This window comes from Mya arenaria, chromosome 17 (genome assembly GCF_026914265.1).
Source record: "Mya arenaria isolate MELC-2E11 chromosome 17, ASM2691426v1".
NCBI classification, from domain to species: domain Eukaryota; kingdom Metazoa; phylum Mollusca; class Bivalvia; order Myida; family Myidae; genus Mya; species Mya arenaria.
In genome coordinates this window covers 18,591,146-18,614,974 of record NC_069138.1, presented here as the reverse complement: position 1 = coordinate 18,614,974, position 23,829 = coordinate 18,591,146, and the positions used below count along the sequence as shown (strand labels likewise).

The following is a 23,829-nucleotide window of genomic DNA, read 5'->3' as shown; positions in this document are numbered from 1 at the left end:
CACACTTTTATTCAGTTCATTCAGGAATTTTTTTAAAAGCTCGCTATTAAAGGACTCGTTTATAAATACACACGTATAAAATTGTGCGACAATACGGTTAACACTATTTCCTGTGAAAACGCTTCAAGCCATACCACCAAAGAACCCTTTATTTGTAGTGACGATGAATTTTAGAATCGGCATTATTTACAAGACAAATTAAATCAAATAAAAGTATACTAACAGTAACAATGAATTCTAGAATCGGCATAATTTATAAGACAGATTAAAACAAATGAAAGTATACTAACAGTCACGATGACCTATAGAATAAATGTATGATGTAAATAAAGTTAAAACATTAACCAGACGTATAATTATTAGACAAATCAATATGATGCACACACTACATGTATACAACTGAAATATTAACAGTCATTGGATGTATTCTAAAACCACTATACTGTACAATATATATTTACACAAATACAACTATTTTAACAGTAGTAATGTACATTAAACTCTCTCACAGATTGTATGTTGGCAACAATTGTTACATACTTGAAATTTATTTATTTTATTTCCTTTGTTGAACAAACACAAAACAGCCATTGATGGACACTCACTTGAGCAGACTTTTGTGAATCCAAGCCGAACATAAGTCAGTTTACAACAGTGGTACCAGTGCTTTTCGGAAAGAAAATATATCCAAATAATTGACAACGGCAAGAATACATAAGCAAGAGAGAGATCTTATATGATGCTAATGATGATGTTTAATCTATGTTACTTGCATTTTGTTCACATTGCACGATAACTAATTATTTTCGATGTTTAGACTTACAAAATGTGAACGAGTTCCTTTAAAGTCATTTTTACGTACAAAACATGCATGTGTATGTAAACATATCAAGCTCTATTTACAGTAATAATTTACTCTGAAATCACTATAACTTGCAAGGCATATACAAACACATTAAACAGACTGAACTCAATATACAGCAATAACACTCTTTAGAATAATTATGACAATGTTAAGAAAGGCAACTCTACTTACAGTAAATCATTATGACAATGTTTAGAAATGCAACTCTATTCACAGTAATAATGTACTCTGAAATCACTATAGCACACAAGGTATATGATAACACATCAAAATCTCTATACAGCAACAAAACACTTTAAAATCATTATGACAATGTTAAGAAAGGCAACTTTACTTACCGTAAATCATTATGACAATGTTAAGAAAGGTAATTTTATATACAGTAGATCATTATGACAATGTTAAGAAAGGTAACTTTATATACAGTAGATCATTATGACAATGTTAAGAAATGCAACTTTATTTACAGTAATAATGTACTCTGAATTCACTATAGCGTGCAAGGCATATACAAACACATCAAACTGTCTATAAAAACACACACATAAGAATCAGTATGACAATGTTAAGAAATTAAACTGTATTAATAGTAATTATATACTCTGAAATCACTAAAGCGTACAAGGCATATAACAACACTATCAAACTCTCTATACAGCAACAGCACTCTTTAAAATCATCACGACAATGTTAAGAAATGAAACAAGTACTCCATTTACAGTAATAATGTAGTCTGAAATTACTATTACTTGCAAGGTATATAACAATACATCAAACTCTCTATACAGCAACAGCACTCTTTAAAATCATTATGGCAATGTTAAGAAATGAAACTATATTTACAGTAATAATCTACTCTGAAGTCATTGTAACTTTCAAGGCATATAACAACACTTTCAAACTCTATATTCAGCAACAGCACTCTTTAGAATCATTATGGCAATGTTAAATTTTTTTAAACTATATTCACAGTAAAAATCTACAAGGCATATAACAACACTTTCAAACTCTATATTCAGCAACAGCACTCTTTAGAATCATTATGGCAATGTTAATTTTTTTTAAACTATATTCACAGTAAAAATCTACAAGGCATATAACAACACTTTCAAACTTTCTACACAGCAACAGCACTCTTTAAATTCTTTATGACAATGTTAAGAAATTAAAATAATTATATTTACAGTTGTACAGTACTCTAATATCACTTTAAAGCTGCACTCTTAGAGATTGAACGTTTTAACAGCTTTTTTTTAATTTTTTGTCTTGGAACGAGCCAATTTTTGCGAAAATGCATGGAAACCAGTTATACAAGACAGCTGACAAAAATCAGATCGCAGATTTTTATATTCAAGTTCAAAAATTGATGTGTTATGTATTTTCTTAAACCGTTACTCATAAAACAATAAATTTCGAACGGAAACATGAAAATTTGCGATCTAATTTTTTGTCAGCAATCTTTTATCACTGGTTTGAAGATATTTACCCGAAAATTTGCTCTGTCCAAGACATTTTTTTTTAAAAAGTTGTAAAAACGGTATACCTGTGAGTGTGCAGCTATAACTTGAAAGGCAAAAACAAACAGATCAAACTCTATAGACAGAAACAACTTTAGAATCAGTGGACATACAACACTTATAGAGGGTACTTGTTTGTTTTAGTGTACGACAGTTATAGTTTTCTTGAGTGAACACCAAAAGCAAAATATTTACGTTGTTGTGAATGAGGTGAATTATATAACAATCTTGCACTAAATAACACACCCTTTCTCTTTATTTTATGCTTTCCAGACATTAGAGATAATAATGAATTGATCTTTACTTTAAAAATATCGCCAAATGTTAGGAAAACGATGTCATACCGGAAATGATGTCATCGATGTTTTTATAACAGCGCTGTGCGCGTTAACATTCAATCGTTAAATCAGACATAAATAAGATAAACCATAACTACAGACCAACATGAAAGAAATGAATAAAATTCATCAAACATAATACAGAATGATTATACCAAAATTTGCTGTTTCGAAAGCATGTTTCTACTTCGAAAAATAAACTTGTACAAAACTATTAAAAGCACATCATTCGACTGCCAGTCATTTACTCTGATTGTTTAAGGGCTTTGAGCCGTCCATGGTTAAGTTCCTTAGAATGTCCTAAGGCGTCATCTTAGCTTTCTTTGGAGCCTGGAACAAAAATATCTACATTGAAACACAAAATTGATAATGGCAATAATTATGGTGATCAATGATAAGAGGTAGTTCTCGAATATTTCATATTAGTAATAAAATATTACAAGTCGAAAGTAATACCAAAAACAACCACTCATTCATTTTCTAATTATAATCCGAATATGCATTTCTCTGTTTCTGCATCATTAGGACCAAACGGGAAGATTTGTCCGGCATAATGTTTATACTAGACATCGTCGCAATTTAGTCTGAGTACAAATAATTTACGTCTTTCACGTGAAAGAAAGAAAAGGAGAGGTAAAAAAACGGTCAGACATTTTCGGCTGTTGCCAATAACAAATATAAGGCCGTGTGAAAAAATAGGGTAGGTCGGGAAAACTGAAACCAAAACATATTTTGACAACGGCCTTATAAAGCAATTTAAGACGAAGGATAATTATCATCATCGTCATCGTCGTCGTCGTCGTCGACGTCGTCGTTTTCGTCGTCATCGTCGGCGTCGTCATCGTCATCATCATCATCATCATTACCACCACTTCTACCACCACAACCACCACCACCATCAGAAGCAGCAGCTGCAGCAGCAGCACCAGCAGCAATGTATTGTAAAAATCAAATAACGAACACTCACCGACGGAGCAAAGGAGTTATTTCCGCTAGCCTGGAGGGACTGTTCCGGTTCCGTGGATGCTGAATAATGGAACAGGTGCATGTAGTAATATTTCAAATAAATGAAAACAAACCAAACCATCATCATCATCATCATCATCATCATCATCATCATCATCATGATTATCATCATCATCATCAGCAGCAGCAGCATCACCACTTCCATCATCATCATCCTCCTCCTCTTCCTCCTCCTCATCATCATCACCACCACCACCACCATGACGATGATACAACAGCAACAACTTAATCCAGCACCAACATTATTATCATTTATTAACTTTCTCAGTTCTATTCTAAAATCCAAGCCAGCAATAGGTTGTTAAAATCAAATCTCGGACACTTACCGGCGGAGCAAGGGGAGCTTCTTCCGGAAGCCTGGAGGGGCACTTCCGGTTCCGCGGACGCTGAAACATGGAGCAGATTCATGTGCTTATATTTAAAAATCATGAAAATAAAACAATGCGATCAATGCGAGAAACTCTGAACAAACAACCACTATGACAATCAGCACCAATTGTTCTGGCTTACTTATTTGCTGAACATACAAGCGTTGCTCTTTATAAATACTTATATAGCAGTTAGTCATTTTGCGTATTCTTGTCCATGAATAACGGCCTGTTTTCTATGGCAATATATGCACTTAATTTTTATTTCGGATGACTCTGTGAGCAATATGGAAATGGTTGTTGGAATTGAAATTATTTTGAGATAAAACCCTACTTCCATCAACGAAACCTATCATTTTTAACATTTATTGAGGCACAAAACAAATATTTAAACAAAAGCATTTCGAAAATAAAAAAAATGTATCGCGTAGAAATACAATTCAATGAAACTTGAGCATGTGACATGTTTGTACATTCAAAAACAATTTCAACAAATTTAAATAAACAATGATGAACTGATACAAGTGTGTATTCGTAAAAGCAACTTTAGTGTTTTTCGTAGTGTATATCTAGTCACTGTCGCTCTCAGACTCTGGATCGTACGGTATTTTTTCGGGGTGAATAAATGCACAGTGCAGCCGAAGGATGTTTTGTTGTTGAGACAGCGAATTAGTTTCATATATATTTAAGTTGAATGTCACGTTCCCGTGTGTATACGAAGGCCCAAGAGGAAATGTCGATTATGTGCCCGAAAATGCTTTTTAAAGGGATGGAACGCAGACTTTGAAAGTTTTTAAAAAGAAAAATGAATTGTTGAACTGATGAATGTATACTGGAAATTGGTCAAATTCAAAATGCTTGTGCATACATGTACGCGGTTAGAGTTTGTAGGGAGAAATGTTCTATCAACTCTACTTGCACATGTGGCCAAGTAAATATTCAACCGATACCTCCCAAGCGGGTTAATTGTAACAGTATGTTCCATGAAATAGTTCATACATAAATTGGTAAGCTTGTTCTTTTTTAATAGTCAATCGCAAAACATGTTTTTTTTTATTAAAACTATTGCATTATTAGATTTTGACAATTCAATACGATTCGGTCAATGTGTATTTTACTGCACTACAGACAACAACAAACATGTACTTGTGACATACATGTATTTTTTTTCAAAGTCAAGAGAAGCAAATATTTATAAAAGATGGCAAAAATAGTCCCGAGTTGTCTGTACAGAGTGAAATGATCAATTTATCAATCACTAATATTTTTCACTCTTTCACCGGTATGCATGAAATAAATGATAATCGTAAAAATATGTCTTGTTCATCATTCCATGTACTTGTTTAAATAATTGTTGTATGGGTCGGAGGCCTTGCATTACAATTACCTCTATGTTATGCTACCTCATCATCATCATCATCATCATAATCATCATCATCATCATCATCACCATCATCATCATCATCATCATCATCATCATCAAGCATCAATATTATCACCATTTTTTTCATTTTTATTCTAAAATCCAAGCCAACAATGTGTTGTTAAAATCAAATCAATGAGACTTACCGACAGAGCAAGGGGATCTACTTCCGGTAGCCTGAAGGGACTCTTCCGGTTCCGTTGACGCTGAATAATGGAACAGATGCATGTGGTTTTATTTTAATTTATGAACATAAAACTATACCAAGTAAAGTCCTTAACAGGTCAATAAACATTTTATTACATGCCATACATTGTTTCCGGTTTAATTATTTTATTATTGTTATTTTAAAGTCCAAACAAGCAATGTGTTGATTAAATCAATTCAATGACACTTACCGACGGAGAAATGGGAGTTATTTCTGAAAGCCTGGACGGACAATTCCGGTCCCTTGGACGCTAAAAAAAGAAACAGATGCATATAGTTATATTTTAAATAAATGAAAAAAAAACACCACCACCACCACCACCACCACCACCATAAGCATTATCATCATCATCATTATTATCATTATCATCATTATCTTGACCACCTCTACCACCACCACCTCCACCACCACCACCACCACCATCATCATCATCATCACCATCACCATCATCACGATGTTGCTCAAACAACAACAACAACGTAACTAAGCATATTCATTATTACCATTCAATAATTATTCTATCATTTTTCATTTTTATTCTTAAGTCAAAGCCAGCAATATGTTATCATCATCATCATTAGCAGCAGCAGCAATATCATCATCATCATCAGCATCACGACCACCAACACGATAATGATACAACAACAATTACAACAACAACAGCATCAAGCATCAAAATTATAATCATTTATTTATTCTTCAGTCCAATCCAGCAATAGGTTATTAAAAAAATTAAATCACGGACACTTACTGATGGAGCAAGGGGAGTCATTTCCGGAGGACTGAAGGGACTGTTCCGGTTCCGTGGACGCTGAATAATTGAACAGATGCATGTAGCAATATTTCAAATATAGGAAAATAAAAGAAACCATCATCATCATGATCATCATCAACATCATCATCATCATCATCAGCAGCAGTAGCAGCAGCAGCAGCAGCAGCAGCAGCAGCAGTGTAGTATCATCAACAGCATCAGCATCACGACCACAAACACGATGATGATGATACAACAACACTTCCAACAACAACAGAATCAAGCATCAAAATTATTATCATTTATTTATTATTTTCTCATTTTTATTCTTCAGTCCAAGCCAGCAATAGGTTGTTAAAATTAAATCACGGACACTTACTGGTGGAGCAAGGATATTCACTTCCGGAGGATTGAAGGGACTCTTCCGGTTCCGTGGACGCTGAATTATTGAACAGATACATGTAGTAATATTTAAATATATGAAAATGCAAGAAACCATCATCATCAGCCTCATCATCGTCATCATCATCAGCAGCAGCAGTATCATCAACAGCATCAGCATCACGACCACCAACACGATGATGATATAACAACAACTACAACAACAACGGAATTCAGCATTAAAACAAATAATATTGATTTATTATTTTCTCATTTTTATTCTCAAGCCAGCAATAGATTGTTAAAATCAAATCACGTACACTTACCGTCGGAACAAGGGGAGTTACTTCCGAAGGAAAGAAGAGACTCTTCTGGTTCCGTGGACTCTGAATAATAGAACAGATGCATGTTGTTATATTTCAAATTAAAACAAGAACAAACGAGTCCTTAACAGATGGGGCATTCCCCCATGGAATTGTTAGCAATTCAAGTCCGAAATGATGCATTTTAAGCGTATGTTATAACCTTATTCCTCTGAAATTGCTAAGGGGTAAGGGCGGTGGGGTTTTTCCCATCGCCGAATAAGCTAGCGAATTAATTGCAATAAAATGTTCATACTACCCTCTAAAGACTTACATAGCAGTAAGTCATTTTGCGTATTCTTTTCTTTGAATAACAGCCTATTTTCTATATTTGTATTTCGGATGACTTTGTATGAAATATCGATATACAAGTATATTTTAAAATTATGACTGATATAAGAACATAAGTGTTCTTGATAAAATAATATGATAATATTTGATCATAACTTAATATATCTTGTTCATCATTGCATTAATTTTAATGCTGTTAAAATACTTGTATAAGTAACTGTTATACGGGCCGGATGCCTTACATTTAATTATATGTTATGTTACATCAGAATCATCATCATCAACAAAAACTACAACAACAACAACAAAGCATCGTCATCGTTATAGTCGTCATTGTCTCTTGGTAATTAGTACTATCATCATTGTCGTTGTCATCGTCGCATCATCGTGTTTATTATCATAATCTTAGTTTTCGTCGCCAGATCATCATTATTATTATCTTCATCTTAGTCGTCGCCGTCGAATAATAAACATTATAAGTATCATCATCATTGTCGTCGTGGTAGAATAACCAACATTATTATTATTATTATTATTATTATTATTATTATTATTATTATTATTATTATTATTGTCGTCGTGGTCGAATTATCAACACTATTATTATCATCATCATTGGTGTCGTGGTCGAATTATCAACACTATTATTATCACCATCATTGTCGTTGTGGTCGAAACATCAACATTATAATTTTCACCATCATTGTAGTCGTGGTCGAATCTTAAACATTATAAATATCATCATCATTGTAGTCGTGTTCGAATTATCAACATTATTTTATTATCATCATTGTCGTCCTGGTCGAATTACCAACATTATTATTATTATTATTATTATTATTATTATTATTATTATTATTATTATTATTATTATTATTATTATTATTGTCGTCGTGGTCGAATTATCAACACTATTATTATCACCATCATTGTCGTTGTGGTCTAAACATCAACATTATAATTATCACCATCATTGTAGTCGTGGTCGAATCTTTAACATTATAAATATCATCATCATTGTAGTCGTGGTCGAATTATCAACATTATTTTATTATCATAATCTTAGTTGTCGTCGCCAGATCATCATTATTATTATCTTCATCTTAGTCGTCGCCGTCACATCACCATTGTTATTATATTCATTTTAGTAGTCGTCGTCGCATCAATATTTTTATTATCATCATCATAGTCGTCGTGGTCGAATAATAAACATTATAAGTATCATCCTCATTGTCGTCGTGGTAGAATAACCAACATTATCATTATTATTATTATTATTATTATTATTATTATTATTATTATTATTATTATTATTATTATTATTGTCGTCGTGGTCGAATTATCAACACTATTATTATCATCATCATTGGTGTCGTGGTCGAATTATCAACACTATTATTATCACCATCATTGTCGTTGTGGTCGAAACATCAACATTATAATTTTCACCATCATTGTAGTCGTGGTCGAATCTTAAACATTATAAATATCATTATCATTGTAGTCGTGTTCGAATTATCAACATTATTTTATTATCATCATTGTCGTCCTGGTCGAATTACCAACATTATTATTATTATTATTATTATTATTATTATTATTATTGTCGTCGTGGTCGAATTATCAACACTATTATTATCACCATCATTGTCGTTGTGGTCTAAACATCAACATTATAGTTATCACCATCATTGTAGTCGTGGTCGAATCTTTAACATTATAAATATCATCATCATTGTAGTCGTGGTCGAATTATCAACATTATTTTATTATCATAATCTTAGTTGTCGTCGCCAGATCATCATTATTATTATCTTCATCTTAGTCGTCGCCGTCACATCACCATTATTATTATATTCATTTTAGTAGTCGTCGTCGCATCAATATTTTTATTATCATCATCATAGTCGTCGTGGTCGAATAATAAACATTATAAGTATCATCATCATTGTCGTCGTGGTAGAATAACCAACATTATCATTATTATTATTATAATTATTATTATTATTATTATTATTATTATTATTATTATTATTATTATTATTATTATTATTACTATTGTCGTCGTGGTCGAATTATCAACACTATTATTATCATCATCATTGGTGTCGTGGTCGAATTATCAACACTATTATTATCACCATCATTGTCGTTGTGGTCTAAACATCAACATTATAATTATCACCATCATTGTAGTCGTGGTCGAATCTTTAACATTATAAATATCATCATCATTGTAGTCGTGGTCGAATTATCAACATTATTTTATTATCATAATCTTAGTTGTCGTCGCCAGATCATCATTATTATTATCTTCATCTTAGTCGTCGCCGTCACATCACCATTATTATTATATTCATTTTAGTAGTCGTCGTCGCATCAATATTTTTATTATCATCATCATAGTCGTCGTGGTCGAATAATAAACATTATAAGTATCATCATCATTGTCGTCGTGGTAGAATAACCAACATTATCATTATTATTATTATTATTATTATTATTATTATTATTATTATTATTATTATTATTATTATTACTATTGTCGTCGTGGTCGAATTATCAACACTATTATTATCATCATCATTGGTGTCGTGGTCGAATTATCAACACTATTATTATCACCATCATTGTCGTTGTGGTCGAAACATCAACATTATAATTTTCACCATCATTGTAGTCGTGGTCGAATCTTAAACATTATAAATATCATCATCATTGTAGTCGTGTTCGAATTATCAACATTATTTTATTATCATCATTGTCGTCCTGGTCGAATTACCAACATTATTATTATTATTATTATTATTATTATTATAATTATTATTATTATTATTATTATTATTATTATTATTATTATTATTATTGTCGTCGTGGTCGAATTATCAACACTATTATTATCACCATCATTGTCGTTGTGGTCTAAACATCAACATTATAATTATCACCATCATTGTAGTCGTGGTCGAATCTTAAACATTATAAATATCATCATCATTGTAGTCGTGGTCGAATTATCAACATTATTTTATTATCATCATTGTCATCGTCGTCGTATCATCAACATTATTAATATTATCATCATTGTCGTCGTTGTCGTATCATCAACATTATTATCGTCATCATTGTCGTTGTGGTCGAATTATCAACATTATTATTATCATCATTGTCGTCGTCGTCGTATCATCAACATTATTATTATATCTTGGTCGTCGTCGTCGTATCATCAACATTATTATCATCATCATTGTCGTCGTGGTCGAATTATCAACATTATTATTATCATCTTGGTCGTCGTGGTCGTTTCATCAACATTATTATCGTCATCATTGTCGTTGTGGTCGAATTATCAACATTATTATTATCATAATTGTCGTCGTCGTCGTATCATCAACATAATTATTATATCTTGGTCGTCGTCGTTGTATCATCAACATTATTATCATCATCATTGTAGTCGTGGTCGAATTATCAACATTATTATTATCATCATTGTCGTCGTTGTCGCATCATCAACATTATTATCATCATCATTGTCGTTGTGGTCGAATTATCAACATTATTATTATCATCATTGTCGTCGTCGTCGTCGTATCATCAACATTATTATTATATCTTGGTCGTCGTCGTCGTATCATCAACATTATTATCATCATCATTGTCGTCGTGGTCGAATTATCAACATTATTATTATCATCTTGGTCGTCGTGGTCGTTTCATCAACATTATTATCGTCATCATTGTCGTTGTGGTCGAATTATCAACATTATTATTACCATAATTGTCGTCGTCGTCGTATCATCAACATTATTATTATATCTTGGTCGTCGTCGTCGTATCATCAACATTATTATCATCATCATTGTAGTCGTGGTCGAATTATCAACATTATTATTATCATTATTGTCGTCGTTGTCGTATCATCAACATTATTATCATCATCATTGTCGTTGTGGTCGAATTATCAACATTATTATTATCATCATTGTCGTCGTCGTCGTATCATCAACATTATTATTATATCTTGGTCGTCGTCGTCGTATCATCAACATTATTATCGTCATCATTGTCGTTGTGGTCGAATTATCAACATTATTATTATCATCATTGTCGTCGTCGTCGTATCATCAACATTATTATTATATCTTGGTCGTCGTATCATCAACATTATTATCATCATCATTGTCGTCGTGGTCGAATTATCAACATTATTATTATCATCTTGGTCGTCGTCGCATAATGATTATCTTTATCATCATCTCAGTAACTGTCGTCAGATTGTTATTATTCTACCTTCATCATTGTTGCCATGTCCAAAGACTGTTCAAGCCAATATTTCATGAGGTCGGCATTCAGTAAAAAAATAAAGACAAACATGAACACATCGCCTATTTAAAATACCTGACCAGTATTTGTCACTATTTTTAAAGCTAACTTCCTAACGTTATAGTACGTTTGACGTTACCGTATTCATATATCACAATATCAAGTTGATAAATTAATCATTCATGCTACTTGTAACATATGGGTTGAATTTTCGCTGCTTCCAATTAAGCATAAATTATGATATAATATCCAGTAAAAACCGTGCAAAATCTACATTATGATAAACTCCAGCGCTATTCCAATATTCACAGGTTACATATTTGACAGTTTTTCGGACAATATGATAAAAACAGTTACTGCACCCATTACCCTCGTGTCTAAAGAATACATAACTCGTACTTAGCGCTCGTGTATAATTGATGTTAGTTTTGGTAAGCGTTTATTTTCAGTGGCAGCAATTATCTGATATTTTATTAAAAGAGGTTAAAATGTGTTATCTGAAAATTGTATAAAGTTAAATAATGATTTTTCTTTGTATTCAAAATAAGCCATTTTTATCAAAATATAATTTAATATGTATTTTGGCTAATTGAAATAACATACTTAAGCCTGTTAAGCTTAGGAAGTTTCGAGAAATTGGCAGTAAATTATTAGTTAATTATGGAACGGAAACAGGGCGAATTATTACATTTTGTAATACATACAGTTATAATTTTGGCTAAATATTACACTTATGTAGTAGGTACCATATATATATAAAACATAATAATTTGATAAAAACAATTTTGAACAAGAATGATTTGATTTGATTCGTTTTCTATCATGATAACTGCAAATTCAAATGATTTGCAGATCGACACAATACTGTCTTCATAATATAAAGTAAATCTAAATGTGAACGTTCAGTTTAGATCTTTTCATAATTCAGCCAGTCTCATTTTTAATTTTATCATCAGTCATATCTTTCAAGTAATTGTGAGAATGTCACCTACCATTTACGTTTACGTTGAACTCAACAGACCAGTAATGGAATTCATCAAGCTGGAAGGGCCTCACAAGTTTCACGGCGGACATGTTCTCCATCTCCATCTGCAGCTGTCTCACGTCCTCATCAGGCTCTATTGTACAGAGCCATAACTCACAGTTCACAGAATGTCCCGACTGTATCACAATACTAACGAGACGTCTTAACTCTCCTGCTGACATGATCGTATCCACTATTGTAATGTGTGTTGTATAGTCAGCTGAGACGGGCTGTAGAGCAACCATCGGAAGAGCGGACTGGTTCTCCATCTCCACCTGCAGCTGTCTCACGTCCTCTTCAGGCTCTATTGTACAGTGCCATAACTCACAGTTCACAGAATGTCCCGACTGTATCACAATACTAACGAGACGTCTTAACTCTCCTGCTGACATGATCGTATCCACTATTGCAATGTGTGTTGTATAGTCAGCTGAGACGGGCTGTAGAGCAACCATCGGAAGAGCGGACTGGTTCTCCATCTCCACCTGCAGCTGTCTCACGTCCTCTTCAGGCTCTATTGTACAGGCGTCTAACTCACAGTTCACATAATGTCCCGACTGTATCACAATACTATCGAGACGTCTGAACTCTCCTGCTGACATGGTCGTGTCCTCTATTGTAATGTGTGTTGTATAGTCAGCTGAGACGGGCTGTAGAGCAACCATCTGAAGAGCGGACTGGTTCTCCATCTCCAACTGCAGCTGTCTCACGTCCTCATCAGGTTCTATTGTACAGTGCAATAACTCACAGTTCACAGAATGTCCCGACTGTATCACAATACTAACGAGACGTCTGAACTCTCCTGCTGACATGGTCGTATCCTTTATTGTAATGTGTGTTTCATAGTCAGCTGAGACGGGCTGTAGAGCAACCATCTGAAGAGCGGACTGGTTCTCCATCTCCACCTGCAGCTGTCTCACGTTCTCTTCAGGCTTTATTGTACAGCGCTTTAACTTACAGTTCACAGAATGTCCCGACTGTATCACAATACTAATGAGACGTCTGAACGTTCCCTCTGATATGATCATGTTACCCAATTTAACATTCGTAAGGGTGGAAAGCGGCCCGTCCTGAAATGCCATATTATCAAAGTAAGTACATATTCAAGTAACAAATACGTTAGTTCGTTAGTCGTTCGAGGAAATGACGAAATAGAAGTGTAATATTCTTTCTCAGATACGAAAGGGCACAAACATTTCTGGAGAAAAATAATGCACGCTGTATACAATTGCTTAGCTGTTATAACGTTACACGAGTCACCTAATAATAATAGTAATAATAATAATAATAATATGATTGCCAGATCGATAATAATATGAATAGACCAACTAAAGGTATTGAACGTGTTTGCTATAATGATTCACTTGATCATGTTCCATTTGCTAATAGTAATCATAAACACCTCTATTAACTTTGCATTTTTATAAAAGAAAGTTGTTGTTTTACACATATGGTAATGTACGTGAAGTTAACGGTCTAGCGGCGTGAAGTAAGCGGCCTAGCGGCGTAAAGCTAGCGGCATAGCAGCATTGCGGCCTGGCGGCCTAGCGGCGTGAATTTGGCGGCTTAGCGGCCTAGCGGCGTGAAGTTAGCGGCATAGCGGTCTGGAGGCCTGGCGGCGTAAATTGGCGGCCTAGCGACCTAGCGGTGTGAAGTTAGCGGCCTGGAGGCTCAGCTTCGTGATGTTAGCGGCCTGGCGGCGTGAAGTTAGCGTCCTAGCGCCGTAAAGTTGCCAGTTCTTTTTAAACAATTTTTTGAAGCGATTATCAACTCATTTCAAAAACAGTCGATCAAGCACTTAAACGGTCTAACGGCGTGACGTTAGCGGCTTAGCGGCCTAGCGGCCTAGCGGCCTAAAATGGCATCCTATTCCAAAGCATGTTTACATGCCTTTACTTCTAAAATGATATATTAACTGTTTAATGCGCAAAAATATCAATCTGAAGCGATTTTTAACATGTTTTCAAAAAAGTCGATCAAGCACTTCAGCGGCGTAGCGGCGTGAAGTTTGCGGCCTAGCGGCCTAAATGGTTTCCTATTTTAAAGCACCTATACATGCTTTTTCTTCTCAAACAATGATAATTTTATGGTTTCTTTCACAAATCAACATCCTTTAGCGAATATCTGCATTTTCTCCAAAACTCGACCAAGTGCATGTAAAAATGCTTTAAAATAGAAACAAAGTTTAGGCCGCTAGGTCGCTTGGCCGCTAACTTCACGCCGCTAGGCCGCCGAACTGCATTACAACAGTAAATGTATCATTGTTTTAATGGATATGCATACAAAAATGCTTTGAAAAATGAAAAACATTTTAGGCCGCTATGTTAAAGTATGAATAAAAACATTGATTAACCATTGTTTTCCAAGAAAATGCATCAACAATGCCTTTAAAATAGAGGAAAAAATAGGCCGCTAGGCCGCCAAGTTCACGTCGCTAGGCTGCCAGGCCGCTGACTTCCGTCCGCTTGTTCGCTATGCCGCTTACCCACGTCGCTTGGCCGCTAACTTCACGTGCATCATATGCTATATATCCCTGCACAATGAAGCAAAGAACTTTCATAAATAACAGATATCATATATTTTAATTAAAAAAAATCAAAGATTACGAAATTATTACTTTTAAAAATCATGAAAATAACACCTACATGTTTGACGCAACGTATTAATACAACTTCCCTGAGAGCTTTTCCAAAGATCTCAAACGACCTTTCAGACACTCACGGAGACAATTATTCAAAGGCAATGTCAATTAAATGCCACAAACCGCCACAATTTAACGAGGTTCAAAGTGCCAGAATACTTCAATAATATATAAAAAAATACACAATAAAATCAGGAAAATAAGAGCATCATACCCGAGTCAACAAAATTATGTCCCCACACCACCACCACCACCACCAACACCAACACCAACACCAACAACAACAACAAACACACATGGTAGCACACAAAAACAAGAAATTTGTCAAACCTTTAACGGCACTGAATAAAAATACTGTCTCTTCAAATATTAACTCGAAGAGCCCTGGCATAAATAAAATTGTAGCGGAAATGTTCAAAGATTTATTTTAAATCATTTCACACGCTTTATTCATAAATACAATACAATGCATAGTAAACAAGGGCGTAGCTTAGCCTATTTTTTTTAGGCGTGATGGTTCTAAGTGAGTTTAGGGAATTTGCCAGTACATTACACACTTAATTATATTTGCGACGGTTACAATAAAATCGAGAAATACACTCTGCACGTACTTATAATTAAACACCAAACTTGCTATTGTTCAAAATTTGTTATAAGTGTTAAAGCCGCTTTATTGCATTCTAGGGTTATTTTAATTTGTCATTTTTCGAAAACGTTGCAGGCGCAGGCCGCCAATGCCTCTATGTAGCTACCTCACTGCCAAAGGGGAATATTCTGTGGAAAGGATATTATTGTACCGATATTTGATAGAGGCAACACGGGTGCTGCTAAAGCTAAAGAGGTTTATTTAAGGAAACAACCCTTTACAGCTGATAGATCAACAAACGCTAACAATGGAACGTAAAAACTGAATTTGACCTGCATGGGCTGAGCTACATTTGGGGAAATCAGAGTATAAATGAAAAGAGTTGTTTGAATTAAGCTAAATATACGACATTGGACAAAAGACAATAAAAATGAAAGTCGCACTGGCGCGACATTTAATTTTGAAGATGAACAGAATGAATGTCGTGTCGGCAAAACATTGGACATTGGATATCAAAAATTGAATATCTTGTACAGTAAAAATAAAAAAACCCGTAAAAACTAACCCAGTAAAAACTATATAGAACGCATTTATTACATGTCTTATAAAACTTGATATGTACAAATAAATGAATAACCTGGAATCATACAGCTTAAACAATACGAGTTAAACTCGGATGACATTTAAAACAAATCATCCTCAGTGCATTTACAAGATACAGTGTGATTGCACACTCACTAACATAAAAATACCAGGGGTAGATCCAGGATTCAATGTCAGAGGGTGCGTACATTTTTTATTTGCACCCCTCCCTCAGAACCGAAATGTATTTGGATTAAAGTCATGGTTGGCAAGTAACCATTTTTAGTCCGAAATGAAGAATTTTACGCGTAAAAAGTATACTTGGACATTTTTGGGGGGGGGGGGGGGGCGGTTGTGCAAACCCCCCTTGATCGGCATGTGTTAGCATAATCACACCTATAATTCAAGGACTGTGCTTAAACTGCCATTATAGACTGACAGGAAGTAAATTTTGACCCTTAAAGCTGCACTCTCACAGATATACCGTTTTTAAAACTTTTTTTTTAAATTCTTGACTTGGAAAGAGCAAATTTTTGCGTAAATATCTGCAAACAAATGATAAAAGATTACTTACAAATGATCAGATCACAGATGTTCATATTTCCGTATTAAAATTAATGTTTTATGGAAAGAAAAATATATAAAAAAAATCCTTTTTTGAACTAAAATATAAAAATCTGCGATCTAATATTTTGTCAGCAGTCTTATATGACTGGTTTCGATGTTTTTTTGCAAAAATTGGCTCGCTCAAAGATAACAAAATTAAAAAGTTGTCAAAACAGTTTATCTGTGATAGTGCACATTTCAATGAATTAAGACGACAATACATGCGCCTTTATAATTACCACATGCCGCATCTTTAAAGAATATAAAACTAAATATTCAGTTATACGAGAAATACCAAAAATGACACATTAAATCATTTACTTAGTAAGTAACACAATAATACTACTGGAAAAGAAATCAGCCCCACGAGCTCGAAAGAAACTCGTATTCAATTCAATTAAACTTCAAATGTAATCATTTGTATCAATAAATACTAAGACGTTAAGCAACAGCTCGTTTCTTACATGACAAAGCAAGGCTATAACCAAAACAACAATAAATGATTAATACAACCAACCTGTATATAAAAGTCGCAACATATCCACATACATGTATACTATTAGTGATTCTATTTATGGAAACTATTGACACAAGTCAATGACAGTTTAAAGAAATCTAAGTTACTTCCCTTACTCCATTCACTGCACTTACTTTGTCACATCAACGTTTTAGTAGACAATCTTAACAGAAAGGATTTTATTAACCTTTTCACTGATCAGTTCCGCGTTAAAGGGACTCCCTCATTTTTTGGACCAAAAATTTGTTCCCGGTAATGCATCTGAAACACTCATTGCATCATTATTAGTACACAAAAAGTATTTTGGGGGTAAAGTGGTGCGAACCCACACCGCTCAGGTCAAGAACAATTAAGAAAACCGACACAGTCACCACCATGCAACCAGCATTTATACATATGTGAAGAAAATTTTGACCTTTTTTTAAGATGACGTGATAATGTCAATCAACCAATCACGCAACAACATGAGCGAGTCCCTTTTAAATGGTACAGACGCTGGGATTTCTTTTTTTTAGGATTAGGAGTTGGAGGCTAATTTCCTCTCATTAAGTGAGAAAAATATTTCTGTGCAAGCAAAATGGCGGATTTGTAAGGAAAAATACAGACTCTGGTACCTTCCTTTGCCTGCTACTCCAAAATGCTGGTATTGTGCTTGTAATAAACAACATGGGGATCAATGAACATAAAATCGGTCAGATATTGTGTTAAGTCAAGTGATAACCATCAACTTTGAAAATAAGAAGATATACATGTAAGCACAGTTACAACATGCACAAAATTGCCATACTTACCGGGAAAATACGAAATATTGTGGATAAAACCAACACGTTTATTTGTAAACATCGCATCGTTACCCACAATCTGTTCAATAACTGTTTATCTTAGAGTTATGATACCAAACTAAGGTGCCGATCGGAAAGTATGTTTTTCGCCACATAATAGACGTATACCTTTTTCAAAATGTATAGAGAAAGTTTACCTACCAAGCAAAAGTAGATACTATTCCTTACAAATCCGCCGTCCACCATTTTGTTTGTTTGTTTTCACTTAATATTTGCATGACTTTTTATGTCTTTCCCCCTGTAATACGACTTTTAAACTTTCCATTTCACAATTTAAAATTTGTTTCATTGATCACTGTATTTCAATGAATCTTTTTAATTTATTTCGTTTAGATGGAATTGACAATTCTACATTGTTATCCTCTCTTGGCCGCAAACTGTAAACTAGTCTACCCCGGTATACAAATAAACAATCCGAAAGAAAAACTTCATCTATGTATAGAACCACTATCACGTGCATGATTTTAAAATTTCGCTCCTGTTTATTACTGTGTATTATGTGATGATAAAGTATTTTTAATATATACAATTTACAAATCATACGATTTTTGCGAAAACAATAAGCATTGATGTTAAATTACCTAAAATACATTTACTAAGTAAGAGACAAAAGGCAAAAACAAAACAAAAACGTGTTTAGGGTAACCCAAGGTATTGAGAACTAGAAAGGTTTTTACTGGATTAAACAATGCGAAAAATGGTTGAATATACGGGAATGTACTGAAACCCGTACACCCAACGTGTACGGTAAGTGTACGGGATGTTGAATATACGGGTGTGTTCGGACCCGTATATTCATAAAACTCGCATATCTTGAGTATACGGGATTCGTTTTACGGGCGTACCCGTACATCAGTGTTATAAGTAAAAAATGAATTCTGTAATCAATTTAGGTCTTTCGGTGTTTAATTTGGTAGCATACATGATATGAACGACATTTAGACCATTGACTTAAAAAAATCACAGTTTCGTAGAAAAACAGGATGGTGTCAGTAAAAATCACCTTCGTCGAAAATTGTATGCTTTAATGGGTTTCGACAGCTTTTGATGAAATTAGAAAGGGTCCGAATGGTAACAAATAAATACTAGTAAATTGGACTATACTGAGTTGATTGACTAACGACTAGTACTTAAACTATTTTGATGTATGTACGGCACCGTACATCTCCGTATATCTTGAGTGTACGGACATGTACGGTCTCCGTATGTTGAAAATACGGGAAATTATGTTCTTCCGTATATTTATCGTGTACGGGATTATACCATTTCCGTACACGATGAATATACGGGCGTGTACAATTCCCGTATATTATGGATGTACGGAAATATATCAGTTCCCGTACACGCTGAGTGTACGCAAAAGTAACAATTCCCGTACACTATGGATATACGAAAATGTACACTTTCCCGTACACCCATGTTATAAAATAGTTTTTAATTTTGTAATCAAGTAAGGTAATTTTTATTTTTATTTTTTTTGAGAGCATATATGATATAAACAGCATTTAAACCATTGACTTGTATACATTTTTCCGTGTTAAGTAGAGAAACAGCAATGTGTTAGCAAGGGTCAAGTTGGGTAGGAAATGTAAGGCTTTTATGGTTTCAACAGCCTTTGATGAAATTAAAGCGACATGTTAATGATAAAAAATGAGATTCGGCAATGCTGGTAGGGTTGATTTACGGCTAGTACTAAAAATATTTTGATGAATATACGGCACCGTACATCTCCGTATATCTTGAACGGACGGACATGTTTGGTCTCCGTACATGTTGAGTGAACGGGAATTCATGCTCTTCCGTACACTTTGACAGTACGGGATTAAACCATTCCCGTAAACGATGAATAGACGGGATTTTACATTTCCCGTATATTATGGATGTATGGAAATATACAAGTTCCTGTACACGCTGAGTGTACGGAAAAGTAAGAATTCCCGTACACTATAGATATACGGAAATGTACTGTTTCCCGTACACCCATGCTGTTTAGTGTTGAATTGTGAAATCAAGTAAGGTTACTTGTTCATTCATTTGACAGAATATATGATACATGTATGAACAACACTTATACCATTGACTTGCAGAGAAACAGGAATATGTAAGTAAGAGTCACGTTTTTTAGAAATTGTAAACGCTTTTTTGGTTCTAACAGCCTTAAGTTTGATGAAATTAAAGCGACATCTTTATGATACAGAAGAATAAGATTTGACAATGCTGAGTGGTGTTACATTTGACAGCTATATGATACGATCAACATTTATTACATATACCATTGACTTATTCGTTTTTCCGTGTTTCAGAGTAACAGGAGTCGCATTTTGTAGAAATATTAATGCTTTTATGTGTTTTAACAGCCGTTGAAGAAATTACAATGACATCTATATGATACAAAATAATTGAATTAGACAATGCTGGATGGATTAATTCACGGGTAGGGCCCGGGAATGTTTAGTTTCCCGTACATGATGAATATACTGGCGTGTACAAATCCCGTATATTATGGATGTTCGCAAATATACAGGTACAAAACGGAACAATGGGGCATATAGGTTATGAGTGGAGGGGTTCACTCCTAAATGTTAGGACTTTCAGTGAAACTGCGTTCCCTCTAACAAGCGGTCTTTCGAGAACCGGCGTTCCCTCGAGGTCGGAGCTTGGTCCCGAACTTTTTCCTTCTATTTTCATATAAAATATACCCACGCTGCATCGAAACCTAATTATGTCGAGCAGTCGAGCAATATCCTCGGTCCTCGGTTCATAATAAGAATATGAATAAACACTACCATGTCGATCCAACATCGGAATCAATGAAAATAATTCCTTTTCACTTTGATTTGCAATATGGCAATTTTGTAAAACTAAAAATTTCTATTAATTTATTGATATTTCTTTTAAAATTTATGTTTAGTATACATATAGTATACGACAGCCTTTGAACATATAAGCGATTTCCACAACGCAACACATAACCGGTGCCATAGTAAGCAGACGATTTCAAACCTAAAATACACTGAAAGATATTTCATAACAGACTGGAGAATTGAAAATCGGGTCGTTCGAAACATCGGTTCCCTCGTATATATAAACACATAAGGCTATATCACTTCTAGTAAATCGTAATAATTAACTAATACATTTTTCAGATAAGCCCACAGACGACTGTTTCAATTTATGGGTGACCGAAGAAATTGGGTGCATAACTAATATATGTTTTTTTTTATATTGAAAGGTGGCCCCTAATATATTTAAAAAGTGTCATCACTGTCTTTTTCCCGGGTACTTTTATGGCCTTTTCAATTAGTGCATGTCACGCGGAGATCATTTGTTTACATAACCACATGGCCAGTGGGTTTACGAAACACGAATTATTAAAATTATCAATTAATTTCATCGACAAGCTGCGGAAAATATTATTATCATATTAGGCATGAATTGAATAATGGTAAATAAATAAATAAATAGATGGATGGATGGATGGATGGATGGATGATGGATGGATGGATGGATGGATGGATGGATGGATGGATAGATTAAATAAATAAATAAATAAATAAATAAATAAATGAATGAATGAATGAATGAATGAATGAATGAATGAATGAATGAATGAATGAATGAATGAATGAATGAATGAATGAATGAATGAATGAATGAATGAATGAATGAATGAATGAATGAATGAATGAATGAATGAATGAATGAATGAATGAATGAATGAATGAATGAATGAATGAATGAATGAATGAATGAATGAATGAATGAATGAATGAATGAATGAATGAATGAATGAATGAATGAATGAATGAATGAATGAATGAATTTATTTTTTGATGGGACACCGATTATTAGTTAGTTATTATGTCTGTGAACTGTGCATAGGTATTTATCATTCGAACGTGAACCATTGAACAACCGGATAAACTTTAATTCTGATGAAATGTGGGTTTGGTATTTGAATTAAGGTACAGCATTGTGAGCTTAAAATATCTTTTAATTAGAATAAATGTACATCAGAATAAAGATGGCAATCTAAAAGGTTTAAAAATTTTGGCTCTCTGGTACATTTTTGAGGGGAAACAAGATAATAAATATGTATGTCTTTATGAATTAATACAAGCTATGTATTGAATTTACTTTGATTAAATATTAGTTCGCATATATTGACAATTGTTCATAGAGATGTCATGTACAACACAGATTTATGTTTATGTATTATCATCACATCTGGGGAATGGACTGGTTGATTTTTTAGAGTTGCACTTTCACAGATTGACCGTTTTGACATAAAATAGTTTGTCTCAGATTTAGCTAACTTTTGTATAAATTCCTTCAATTCAAGCACAAAGATCATAGTCAATTGCTAAAAAACTGCCAAAGATTACAGTTTTTAATGCTTTGAGAGTGCATTTTTAACAAGTCTAGACTTAGACATATATAGGTTGTGTCACATTTTCTAATGTTTTTTCTGTCACGGGGTTTTCTAACTTCATGGTGATGAATTTGCCATATTGCTGTATTATATCAAATCTGCATTTCAAATGTTTGTACGCCATAAGCTTATTGTGTCTGTATAATTTCTTTTTTCAGTGACCTGACGTCCGTGCGCAATTTGACCTATTGCCTGAAACCAAGAAATCGCGAAATGGAACTCATATTAGTTGTGTAATGTTTTCTGGATGTTTATTTTAACAGCCTGTATAAATTGTTGTTTGACAAGACAGTGGAATTTTAATCATACAACATTTTGTTTGAGCAAATGCCACAATGAAATGATTATGTTAAGGCAGATCGAGAATGACATTAAACATTGATTACTCAAACATGATAATTTTAAATCTTATGAATTTATATAAATAGTAGTTTTTCCTATGTCTATAAATAATGTTTTATAAAAAAAAACAGCATGTATTTGTTATTTCTTATCATTTGTGTCTAACACGGTCAAACCATTTCTTTGTCCATCCCGTATAAGGTCCGTACATTCATCCGTGTACGGGGTCCGTATTCCAATCCCGTACATTTTGCGTGTACGGGTCCGTATATCCATCCCGTATACGTTGCGTGTACTGGCTCCGTATATTCATCCCGTACATGTTCCGTGTACGGAGTCCGTATATCCATCCCGTACACGTTGCGTGTACGGAGTCCTATCTCCATCCCGTACACGTT

At 34.0% G+C, this 23,829-nt stretch overlaps 1 protein-coding gene across 1 annotated transcript in view; it reads right to left on the bottom strand.

The window, feature by feature from the left end:
* Positions 1-3,020: 3,020 nt before the first annotated feature.
* Positions 3,021-23,829, bottom strand: part of LOC128223240 (uncharacterized) — a 40,663-nt gene continuing 19,854 nt past the window's right edge. Inside the window, exons 2-10 of the mRNA XM_052932531.1 lie at positions 12,852-13,953; positions 7,207-7,266; positions 6,879-6,938; positions 6,497-6,556; positions 5,936-5,995; positions 5,684-5,743; positions 4,073-4,132; positions 3,688-3,746; positions 3,021-3,050 (exon numbers count right to left, since the gene is read on the bottom strand). Coding sequence (XP_052788491.1) covers positions 3,021-3,050; positions 3,688-3,746; positions 4,073-4,132; positions 5,684-5,743; positions 5,936-5,995; positions 6,497-6,556; positions 6,879-6,938; positions 7,207-7,266; positions 12,852-13,911 — 1,509 coding nt within the window. The 5' untranslated portion in view covers positions 13,912-13,953. The remainder of the gene's footprint in view (positions 3,051-3,687; positions 3,747-4,072; positions 4,133-5,683; positions 5,744-5,935; positions 5,996-6,496; positions 6,557-6,878; positions 6,939-7,206; positions 7,267-12,851; positions 13,954-23,829) is intronic.